At 36.5% G+C, this 12297-nt stretch overlaps 1 protein-coding gene across 5 annotated transcripts in view; it reads right to left on the bottom strand.

The window, feature by feature from the left end:
• LOC126236925 (E3 ubiquitin-protein ligase CBL) overlaps positions 1-12297 on the bottom strand; it is a 205564-nt gene that overhangs the window by 167034 nt on the left and 26233 nt on the right. For 4 of the 5 annotated variants that reach the window (XM_049946594.1, XM_049946591.1, XM_049946592.1 and 1 more), the window contains exons 4-6: positions 1982-2119; positions 1635-1858; positions 1305-1444 (exon numbers count right to left, since the gene is read on the bottom strand). In XM_049946594.1, coding sequence (XP_049802551.1) covers positions 1305-1444; positions 1635-1858; positions 1982-2119 — 502 coding nt within the window. Of the gene's footprint in view, positions 1-1304; positions 1446-1634; positions 1859-1981; positions 2120-12297 lie in introns of all 5 variants that reach the window. The other variant, XM_049946590.1, reaches the window with a different exon arrangement.

Below are 12297 nucleotides of genomic sequence, written 5' to 3' on the forward strand. Positions count from 1 at the left end.
GAAAATGGAACTTTCATTGGGGCTCCACATGGTTTCTCATGCAAATGTACATGCATACATGCACACATGCACACTGTGAGTAATAACAAAACAGGAGATAAGAGGATGTGGAGACGTGTGATGGAAAAGAGGAATGCTCACACATGTGTACCATGTGCGTATGCAACCTCGAATGATGTTCTCTCAAAGTAACTATTGAATCAGATTGCCCTCACAAAATACTTATCATTATAATTGCTGATTAAATTATCACAGTATTATTGTTACACATGATATACATCTATAATTTGCAGCAAAACAAAAGATAAGGCTGTGCTTTTAATGTCTTATGATATTCAATGTAATAAATAAAAATACCTGGAAGTTCAAGAATGTATGAATCTCCCAGTACTTAAGCAACAAGTACATAAGTTCTATTATATACACTTCAGAATTTCAGTAACAGTCTACTGTACTATTCAAAATACAATTATCAAAAACCACTGTACAATATAAAATCAATCTTGTAGCCATTTAACTCCTGAATAACATGTACTTGAAAGATAATAAACGGACAAGTCTTATCACAGACAAAGCTCCTGAACAGCATAATAAGTTTACAATATGAAACTTATGTAATATTTATGATTAATACTGATTCAAAACTCATATTAATATTGAGATTAAATAGAAATTCCATTGTTCAAGAAATGAACCATCACAAAATGAAGATCCTCTTCTCAATATTAGGATCTGACCTTTGAACACAGTTCAAATAACAAATGATAACACATCACTGTCCAAATGTACTTAATTGCTTCAAATATTTCAGTCAATTTTGTTGGTCAAATGTGTCCAGGGCTAGCTTGAATAATTATGTTGTAATGATTTTGTTGTCATCAACACTCAAGATTAAATGAATAGTCAAGTGTTACACACACACACACACACACACACACACACACACACACACACACAAACTGGGGTGGGGGGGGAGGGGAGGAGGGGGGAGGGGGGGGAGGAGGAGGACTGTTTTGCCTAAACTGTCTTAAACCCATGCATATTGCAATATTAAAATAACAATATCTGAACAAATTTAAGTCCATCATTCATGTGAGTATATTACTACAATAAAACCCACAGTATGGGAACTTTTGAACTTTGCATACACATGGCCATAATATTGTTAGAAGAATACACCAAACAGCAACATGAAGCAACTGACAAAGCAAGCAACATACAGGCTCAAAATAACACAGACAGAAAGCAGGCAGAATAAAATGTAAGTGAAGGAGTGGGGGCTATTATTCAGATGGAAGTGCTACCTCTTCATCTTCATCTAGATCCACAAGGTTTCCTGTAGAGCCAGCTTTATGCTGTCTCTTTGGGTCAAATGGATCAACCACTATTTGCTCAGTTCCCTTAATTTCTGCCCGACAGAATGGGCAACCCTGACCTTCAGAGTCCTGCAAAAGTTAGAAGCACACATTAAAATAATATTCCATTTGTCATGATGGGAGTCTATTAAAAATGATTAAAACAATTCACTGTTAATAGTTGCTAGCATTTCAAAGAGAAATTTATAAATATTTGGTGGTATATGACTTATCATATGTAAAAATCTGAAGACCTGTCTAAATGGAAATTTGGTACTCCTACCTGCCAGGATGTTAAGCACGGTGTACACAAAAGATGTCCACAAGGTTCTATTCGAATATCCTTATCATTTTCAGCACAAATTTTACAAAGTTGAAAGGTAGATCCCATTTCACAGTATAATTCATACTGCTCCTGAGTTACTTTTATATGATCTTCTGGTGTTGGCTGAACTGCCCATGAAAGATCAGGATTCACATTACGCCCATCAGGATAGAGGTAGCTAAGAGAAGTGGAGGAAAACAGTTGTCATAAAATACCACAGTTTGACAAAGTATGCATTTAACTGATCTATGTAAACACATGATTAACTTCACACTGCAACAGGTGATACACGCAAACTTACAAGCCTTCTCTGTAGCCATCCAGTAAGGCTTGGCACAAGGATTTGTTCTGCGGTATAGTCTGCAGAATATCACCGTCACACGTTACATAACCAATGGCCCACTGTCCGAGTCTTGTGCAACTCAGCCGAAATACATAACTGCAAAAATAATGTCCTTTTCATTACACACGGTATTTGGTATTTTTATTTCGCAGCTTAGACGAACTTATATCTACTTGAAGATGTAAGAATAATTCCATCTCATACCCAAATTTGTACATCAAGATTTTTTACACTAAATAAATTATCAGGTTGTAATATAAAAACACAAATATCATGTTTCTTCAAAGAAATGAATTAAAATACTTTTATCAATACCAATGCATAAAAAGGTAGTAATATTTCTAAAACAATGAAATAGGATATAAAATTTCTTTAGATTCCTCTTTTTTTCTCTCTTTAAACTAGTTGCCCTCACCCCTGAGACCTTGCTGTAGTTTCCATGCATGCACCAGGTATGCAGACTCACCTCTTCAAAGAAATATTCTGCTTTTTTTTTTTTAAACTACTCTGACATTATTAACACATGCTCAGATTCCACCTGTTCAAAAAAAAAAAAAATCAGCCAACATAAAACCTAAAGCCCTGCTTTTAGAACTGCAATTTCCAAATTGTGATGTGCAGAACCTGTAGGTACCACAAAATACCTGTAGGCATTACAAAATAAAACAATTATACTAGTGCCACATTATACTGATAAAATTATGTACTATCAATGCACTTCACCTTCTGGGAGGAAACTCCATACTGCAGATTAGGGATGCTGGGTAGAAAAAGGACACACTCCCATCTTTTACAGGCATCAGTATTAAAAAAAAAAAAAAAAAAAAAAGGAAGGGGGGGGGGGGGGACCTACTGAGTTGAAAATGGTGTTCAGAAGCTACTACTGTCTCAGAGAATCGAAAACTACTACTGCACCTAAGAGGAATCATGTATATTGCTTAGGACGCACAATTGTTTGAAAAGCAGGACAACAAACAAAATCAGCAATCAACAATGAGACTGTAACTCTTATTGTGTTCTAGCTTCGTCTGATTACAGTAGTTTGCAAACAAATTACATGTCAAAAGACAACTGCTGACTCAGGCCTAGGTAGGTGACAGGCAAAGAGTAAATATACAAGTAAAGTGTCACATAATAGAAAAATTTTTACAATATGATTACAATCATGCTACATCTACATGTCACTATAATGTTGATGTAATTAAAAGATGAAGATTATTCAGGTGGTAAAGATCACCTTCACCATTCCACGATGACAACAGTTGAGACACTCCTGATCTAAAGTATGAAGCCAAAGGACTACTTTAGCATTGCAACAAATCCATTATCTGTTACAGTGATTGATTTTATTCTGCAATTCAGTTACGTTCACAGGGATAGCAACCAACAATTTCTAAAAAAAGAGGACAGTATTCTCAAATGTATGAACTGAATCAAGCAACTTTCCCTTATTACCAATGCATTAATTCGGAAATCTCCACAATAGGATAAAATATAGTGCATAATTTTATATGAACAAGAGTGCAGTTAAGTGGTAAAAAGCACTAATGAAGCACATCACATCATGAAAATGTTAATATAGTATTCCCAACCAAAAAAAAGGAACACTACAAGAATACTAAGATAACAAGAACTAATCTTAATATAGTTTCTCAAACTAAATTAGGCATTACCAGGAATAAAAGAAAGACTCCCAAGTATTTCTCAGGACTGCAATCCTAAGTTTCAAATCAGCATAGTAAGAAATTACTAAAATTTGCAATTACAATAAACGCAAGTTCTGGCCCAAAATGGAAAAATACAAAATTACCTAATCAATGCTAATTTGTATTCAGATGAACAGTGAAAGTTTCAAATACACTATTTTCTGCAAATGTATATTGATGAACTATTCAATTTTTTTATAAAATCTGACAAAGCCAAGCCTGGAAAGAGAAAGTGAGTATGAATGTGTTTGCAAAATAAAAAGTACATGTATAGAACAGCGTATCAGTGCTCTTGTAAGTTATGCTCTGGTGTAACATCAAGAAACTTTAATAAAATATTGCTGCAGGAGAAGAGGAAGTGGATGAAGATGAATTTGTGGGTGTACTATTGTAGGAAGAACCTGACAGGACACAGAAAGATCTAAGTTGGAATAATTCACTTTAAGAAAATGGCATCACCTTAGAAGTATAAAGATTCTTAGGAGAACCAACCATGACAAAACTGTTCAACAGGAACACAGAAAGTAAGTCAAGTGCTAGCACACCAGTTGGGAATGATAGAGAAGAGATGGCTGTGAGAAGACATCAGCCAATCACAAGCTGACCGACCCCTCTCAACAACACGACAGCAGCTGCCCCTATGTGAAGAGAACATAAGCCCAGTGACCAACTGGCGACACTTCAATAGAACAGGCAGCTTCAAGACTAGTGACTTGGATAGACGCGTCAACACTCTTTACTTCACTTGTACACTCTATGTAGCACATACTTTGAATTGTTTATACTGAAGATGATTTAATTTTTCGTATGTTGCCCTTTGCTTGAGACGCATCTGTGTAATTGTAAAGTTAAGTATTGTATTTTTACATTTCATAATAAAACTCAGTAATATGATTTTTTTTGAATGCTGTCTAGTGATCCAAAAAAGAAGGTTTCTTAGACACTACATATTTGACAATGATCATGGAAACATAATATCATCAGTTCAATAAGTCACGACTGCAAGATACTAACACAAATTAGTTGCAAGTGAATGGAACAACTGGTAGAAGCTGACCTGGGAAGGCTCCATTTGTGTTTAGGACATACGTTGGAACACATGATGCAATGTTGACTCCAGACAGATTGAAGAAAGGCAAATCCACATTTACAGCATTTGTAGATTAAGAAAAGGCAATGACAACACTGACCAGAATATACTCTTTGGAATTCTTAAGTTAGCAGGTATTAAATGTGGGGAGCAAAAGGTTGTAACTTGTGTGGAAACCAGACTGCAGCCATAAGAATAGAAGAACTTTAAAAGCAAGCAGTAAATGAGGAGGGAGTGAGACAGGGTTTTAACATATCCTTTACTGCAATAGTCTATTGCTCTGATTAAAATTTGACAATTTTGTGAAACACTTGAAGAAATAGCATTAAATTCTATCATCTTACAAACTTTTGTTATGTTTGAATAGGTCTGCAACAAACTCTCTCACATATGTATGGATACCGTACACAAACACATCTGCAATAAACCTTCTCACATATGCATGGATACTGTACACAAACATCAATGCTGCTTTTTAAGTAAAGATAAAACTCAAAAATGGAAATGTTGTCCTTCAAAAACATTAGCTGATTCAGAATCCAGACCAATATTTTATTTGGTTAGAGAGACTATAATGATTTACTAAGTGGATTGCAAGTGAGAAATTCGGTCACTGCTCATATATCAGAATACTAGGTAAGAACTTGACCAGCTTTTAAGCAGCTATACAATATGATGGTGACACTATGAAACAAGAAGAAAAATTAATCCACAATGAAATTTCTAACAAAGGAAAGAAATCATTTTAAACTGGCTGTAATTGTTGTCATGAGTGAGCAAACGTTCAAGAATGGAACTTAATTGCAATAGCGCTCTTCTTTAGGGGAACAGTGACACCAGCTTGGCTGGGACGATTGTGGGGACGGGAGTGATGAGAGAGCAGCAAGCTTCATCATACTGCCAACCATGGAAATCTACACTACATAAACTGGCTTGTTATGAACATCTACCACATTTAAACTGCAGTTTGTCAGAGTCCATTTATAGCTGGGATCGAACTGGCTTTAAAGTTGGACAAATACTCAACAATAGTATCCATTTCTGCAGGAGATGGCAAAAGTCTAGATAATGGCCAAGGCAAACTCATATGTTTCTTGCTGCAATGTTGTATGCAAGGGATATGTTTGGAAGCAACAGACATTGTAACATTCTCTCAACATTATAGAAGCAAAATCTGATAAGTACTCAGAGAAAACAGCTGTGTTCTCAAGTAGCACTGTAATGACAATAGCAACATATTTGGAAGAAACAGCCAAATATTTGTGACAACAAATATATAAATTTCACAACTGTGTTATTAGGATGACAATGATTTAAAATAGTGACACTACTGACTACAGGGCTAGTAAGCAAAAATGGTAGAAAAGAAAATGGTCCAAAAACTAATGTAAACCGCTTCTTTTAGTTCATTTTATTTCTCCAGGTATTATTAAAATGCAGACAATCGATAAATGGCATGAGTTTAGAATAGGTATAACAACTTTTTGGCAGACACTTCATGTAAATAAAACCGTTTGTAGTTTTAATGAGTCCGAAGATACTAAAAATAAATTTTTCTCAAGAAGCCTCTTAGAAAAAGGGGGTTGGGGGGTCATTTTAAATTCAGGACTGTCTTCTACTCGAGTAGATGTAATAAAGACTAACATGAAAAGGAATTTAAGTTCAGCGAGAAGAAACAAAATCTTTTTAGGTTTCCCAATGACATTGTAATTTTGCCAAGCACAAAAAAAGTCCAGCTGAATGGAATGGGTGCCTTGAAAAGGGATTACAGAATATCAACAAAATTAAAATAAGGGCATGGAGAGTAGTTGAATTAAATCAGCTGATGCTGAGGTAATTACATCAGTAAATAAGACACCATAGGTTTTAGAATTTTTCTATTTGGGTAGTAAAATAATTGATGATGGCTGAAATAGTGGGGAATCTAAACAGAGTGTGGGAATAGCACGCAAAAAAGAATTTTATGAGTTGTATTCAGCAAGAAGATTTTAGACAAAATCACCCATAAAATTGGTGCCCGAAAATGTTTCAACATTTGGCTTCTTACAGAGGGTGTCTGGGAAGTAGGGATGGGTATTAAAGTACTATGGAACTTAAAAATTTCTGATAATATAATTTTTTATGAACACATAAGTAACTAACTTCTCCCATTTATGTGTAAAAAATTATATCTTCCATATCACCACTCAAGGCTCTGCAGCAACCAGCAATGCATTCGCTGAAGTTCTCGATGACACATTCACAAAAATGTCGTGGAATACCGTTAATAACCCTTTTATTTTCACCCTTCAATTGTTGTATTGTTTGTGGTTCGTTCATGTACATTTTTGATTTCACACATCCCCACAAAAAAAGATCACACAGCATAAGATTGCATGATTTGGTAGGCCACTCCTGGTTGCCTCACAAAGAGAGAATTTTTTGAGGAAACTATTCATTCAGCAGAGCAATCAGGATGCTCAATAAGTAACATAATCTTGCTGAAACCAAAAGTCATCAGTTTCATCAATAAGAGGGAAAAACCAATCAGAAAGCATGTTTTGGTAATGGTCGCCATTCACAGTAATGGCAACTCCCACATTACTTTCAAAAAGTACAGGCCCACAACTAACACTACAAAGTCATGTGTTGTGGATGATTTCACCTTCCACAATCACCTGCGGATTTTTGTTACACCAAATTCTGCAGTTATGCTAACTGACGTACCCACTGAGGTGGAAGTACACCACATCTGAGAAAATTATTCATTTTGTGAAGATCTCATTCTTCACTTGTTGAGCCAAGACCCATTGGGCAAATTGATGTCTGTTTCCATGATGTGCTGGCTTCAACTCTTGTATACGTCTAATCTTTTACACATGCATTTCCAGATCTTTTGAAACAATTTCATTGAGTGAAACTGGTGATAAATTCAATTGTTGAGCTTGTTGGCGAACCAATTTTCTGGGACTTATTGTCACATTGCCACACATGATAGCAATGTTTTCTCATGTTTGAACAGAACGCAGTCATCCTGTTTCCTTAACGTTTGAAACAGAACCCGTGGTCTCAAACTTCCAGATCAACTTCCAAACCTATGTACGGTTTTAGCAGCATTGTGTCCAAACGTCACACGCAATTCATGAATGGTTGCCATGGGACTTTCACTGTTTTTGAAATAACATTTTATCGCTTGGATATGATGCTCAGTTGTCATCCGCACCATGACGAAAATAAATGTCAAACAACAATGCTCACCACACAAAAGCTATCAGACTACTAATGGGAAGGATCACATTTTACAAACATGAAAAAACCACAGCTGCCAACCATCATAGGACAAAATGGTGCACTATTCAAATTCGTCCTTGCTTTCTGGCAAGGAACTGAAGGCAAAATGAATAACAAACATGAAACTTTGCATGTAGTAATCCAACATAGGTTCTCAAAAGTTTCATTTATGTACTTTACAATACAGAAAAATTAAGTGCAAAGTAAAAGATTTTGTAAAACGATAAAAAAATGTGTTTTCTTTAACCCAGTTCTGCAAAGAACTATGTTCTGTACTACTTCACAAATTGTGTGCATTAGAAAGACGTTGATTTTAAGCACAAAAAAGTGTATTTCATTACCAAACATGTGCTACAATGTTAGCTCATTTGATCTGAAGTTGGACACGAGAATCACTGGAAGAAAAAATGTTATCTTCTGATCCTTATACCTCACAGAGTAATGCATGCTGAACATGAAACTTAATACACAATAGGTCAGTAGAACAAGGATGTGGAATACAAATTTTCATTCACCCACTATTTTCCAATAATCTACAAATTTGTTGAAAAGATGACAATTTTTGTGGAAAGACGTAAAAAGGGTATATTTGACACTTCTTTTACACATATGATTTCCTATGTAAGCTTCAAAACCAGTCTCAATCAAAAAAAAAAAAAAAAAAAAAAGTGTTTTAAGCCTACCCAGAACATAGGTTTAATTTTCAGCAAGGGCCAACAATGTTACACAAATTTTTAGGTAAAGTAGCCAGAAAAACCACACTGTGGTTATAAGTTTTAACTTTGGCATCTTGTATATCATTGATTAAAGATATTGATAAACATGAAACTTTGGACACAACTACTTAGCAACAAAAGGTTCTGCAAAATAAAAAATCATCTGAGTACTGTTTTGTAATTTCTACAAAATCAATTCAAACTCCTTAAAAAAAAATAAAAAAAATGAAAAAAACAAAGAAGAAGAAGTTGATCACATCCAATTTGCTTTTAGAAAATCTGTTCTCCATAATCGACATCAAACTAATCACAGTTGGGAAGAGCATGTTTTCAAGCATTCAGAGAATCACATTTGATTTTCCAATGTGTGCTAGCAAAACATGAAAATGAGAGGCAAATTTGAGGGAATGTACCACAGCAACAGGCTACACTGCAGCAACCTGTTGTCTATGTTTCACTGCATTTGATTTTTATTTTTAAATTCACAAGTACACTGAAGATCCAAAGAACATGGTACGCCTGCCTAATATCATACAGGACCCCGTGAGCACGCAGAAGTGCCGCAAAATGACGTGGCATGGACTCGACCAATGTCTAAAGTACTGCTGGAGGGAATTGACACCATGAATAATGCGTGGCTGTCCATACACCCGCAAGAGTACGAGGGGCTGGAGATCTCTTCTGAACAGCACATTGCAAGGCATCCCAAATATGCTCAATAACATTCATGTCTGGAGAGTTTGGTGGTCCATGGAAGTGTTTAAACTCCAAAGAGTGTTCCTGGAGTAACTCTGTACCAATTCTGGACATATGCGATTTGCATTGTCATGCGGGAATTGACCAGTTCTGTCGGAATGCACAATGGATGCAGGTGATCAGGCAGGATGTCACCTGTCAAGAGTCATATATAGACGTATCGGGGGTCCCACATCACACCAACTGCACAAGCCCCACAACATTACAGAGCCCCCACTAGCTTGAATAGTCCCCTGCTGACATGCAGGGTCCATGGATTCATGTTGTCTCCATACCCACACATGTCCATCCACTCAATACAATTTCAAATGAGACTTATCGGACTAGGCAACATGTTTCTGGTCATCAACAGTCCAATGTCTGTGATAACGGGCCCATATGAGGTGTAAAGCTTAGTGTCGTGCAGTCATCAAGGGTACACAAGTGGGCCTTCGGCTCCGATAGCCCATTTTGATGATGTTTCATTGAATAGATCACATGCTGACACTTCATGGCCCAACACTGAAATCTGCAGCAATTTGCGGAAGGTTGCACTTCTGTCACATACAAGCATTGCCGACTGCAGTGCCGTATTCTGCCTGTTCTGTATTTCAATACATAAGCCTATACCAGTTTCTTTGGCGCTTCAGTATAGTATCTCACTATATTGGGTTCGTACATGTTCTTCATCTAGGTTCCCAAGCCTCACATTTGGTTTCTTTGTTTGAATTCCAAAGCCTTGTAGTGACACCTGTCTGCTTATGAAGGCAATTGTTAAGTACCTTATCTCCGATTCTCAAATCTGTAAGAGCATCTTTCACATGTGGAAAGCAAAAAGTAATATCAATTTTTGCATTTATCTTCTGAACATTATGGTTTATATTTTCCAAAATTTTTGAACCACTTTCTGCAGTTCATTTTCTGGAAATGATGCCATCAGCCAATAATACTGATGGAACAGAGCACCTGGAAAAATAATTAGTTTCTGGTACCCAAAAAGCATCCTGTCTTTTGGGCCAATGAAATGAATGGGCCGAGTCTTGAGGACGCATGAACATTACTGGTGCCCCATTTTGTTTTGTCGATATTTCAATGCCACAATGCTGAGAAGTTTAAAATCTAAATTGATATTACTTTTTGCTTGCCGAAGGAACAGAACTTAAAATGTCTCCCATGTATGGGAATATACAAAATGAATGTATGAGAGCAGGTTGTAGACACATGGCTGATGACATGGAAATTTGGGTCTGGCCGAGAGTCATGATCAGACAGCCTAATGGTAAGGCAACTGCCCACAATGACCTTGGTGTGTGACAAATTTCAACTTGATAGATCCAATCAATCCTGAGAAAACTGGCTTTTTATAGTCAAACAGACAGACAGACAGACAGACAGACAATAAAGTGCCCATATAATGGTTCCATTTTTACCGGTTGAGGTACAGAACTGTTTATTATTTCAAAAGTAATCATCATAACCGTTAATACATTTATCCCACTGTGAAACAAGACAATCACTGCATTCGTGAAAATATGTTTGCAGTTGCACCCCATGTGTGCACCTCTTCATCCACAGCAAACTGACGGCCATGAATGTCGTTTTCAGGGCTCCAAAAATAAGGTAATCTACTGGGTAGAGATCAGGAGTGTATGGGGCATGTGTAAGAACTTCCCAGCAAAACTTCTGTAGTTTGTTTTGATTACACTGCAAAAGTTTCACTGGGCAGGACATACACATCCCCCATATAGTTCCAATCTCTCCTCATGCAATTTTCATCGTTTTTGAGCCCTGAATAATCCTCGTGCAATTTTCATCGTTTTTGAGCCCTGAATAATCCTCGTGCAATTTTCATCGTTTTTGAACCCTGAATAACAACATTTGTGGCCATCAATTTGTTTTGGATGAAGAGCTGCACACACGAGTACAATCTTGGTCCCGAAGACAATCACAAATATTTTTCCATGAAGGCATTTACTGCCTTGTCTCACAGTGGGATAAATGAATTAACAGTTTAAGTAATTACTTTTGAAATAATAAACAGTTTACTTACTTTCTTCCATCTGTCTCATTTTCAGCTGCAGTTTTGTCTGTTCAGGCTAATCTCTGGAACAACTGTAGGAATTTTAATACTGCTGTCAGTAATAGACAGACTGATTCATCAGAAAGGTTTGAGTATTCAATTTATAAATATTTAACGGAAATTGGCTGAAGTATGATGAATTAAAGTCCCAGATCACAGGTACATGACAGAATTCACAAATTCCAGACAACAGGTTCAGTTCACAATGCACCTGAACTGGTATGTCCACAATTTCCACGAACTGGTATGTCCACAATTTTAAGAGAATAGAAGCTTGACAATATTTTTTACATCATGTTGTGAAGTCCATCAGAACCAGTGAGTAGATTATTGCAAGAGGCTAAAGTCTCTCGTACGACACCACATACGGCTGCAACCAAAAAATGGGGATGTGATCCGTATAAACTTACTGCTGTGCAACAGTTACATTGTATGGACCATGTGGAATGAATAACGTATTGTGAATGGTTTCAGTGACATGAAGTTGGTGTTTTACATTGAACCTTTTTCACTGATGTGGCTTGGTTTCACCTATCTGGCTACATTCATTCTGAAAATTCATGAATTTGGTCATCAGAAAATCAACATGCTCAAGTGCAATGCCATTCCAAGCAGGGAAAATCGAAATGTGGGTTGCAATAACGCAAGTGTGAATTATAGGGTCAATCTTTGAAACT

Source organism: Schistocerca nitens, chromosome 2, assembly GCF_023898315.1.
Source record: "Schistocerca nitens isolate TAMUIC-IGC-003100 chromosome 2, iqSchNite1.1, whole genome shotgun sequence".
NCBI classification, from domain to species: Eukaryota; Metazoa; Arthropoda; class Insecta; order Orthoptera; family Acrididae; genus Schistocerca; species Schistocerca nitens.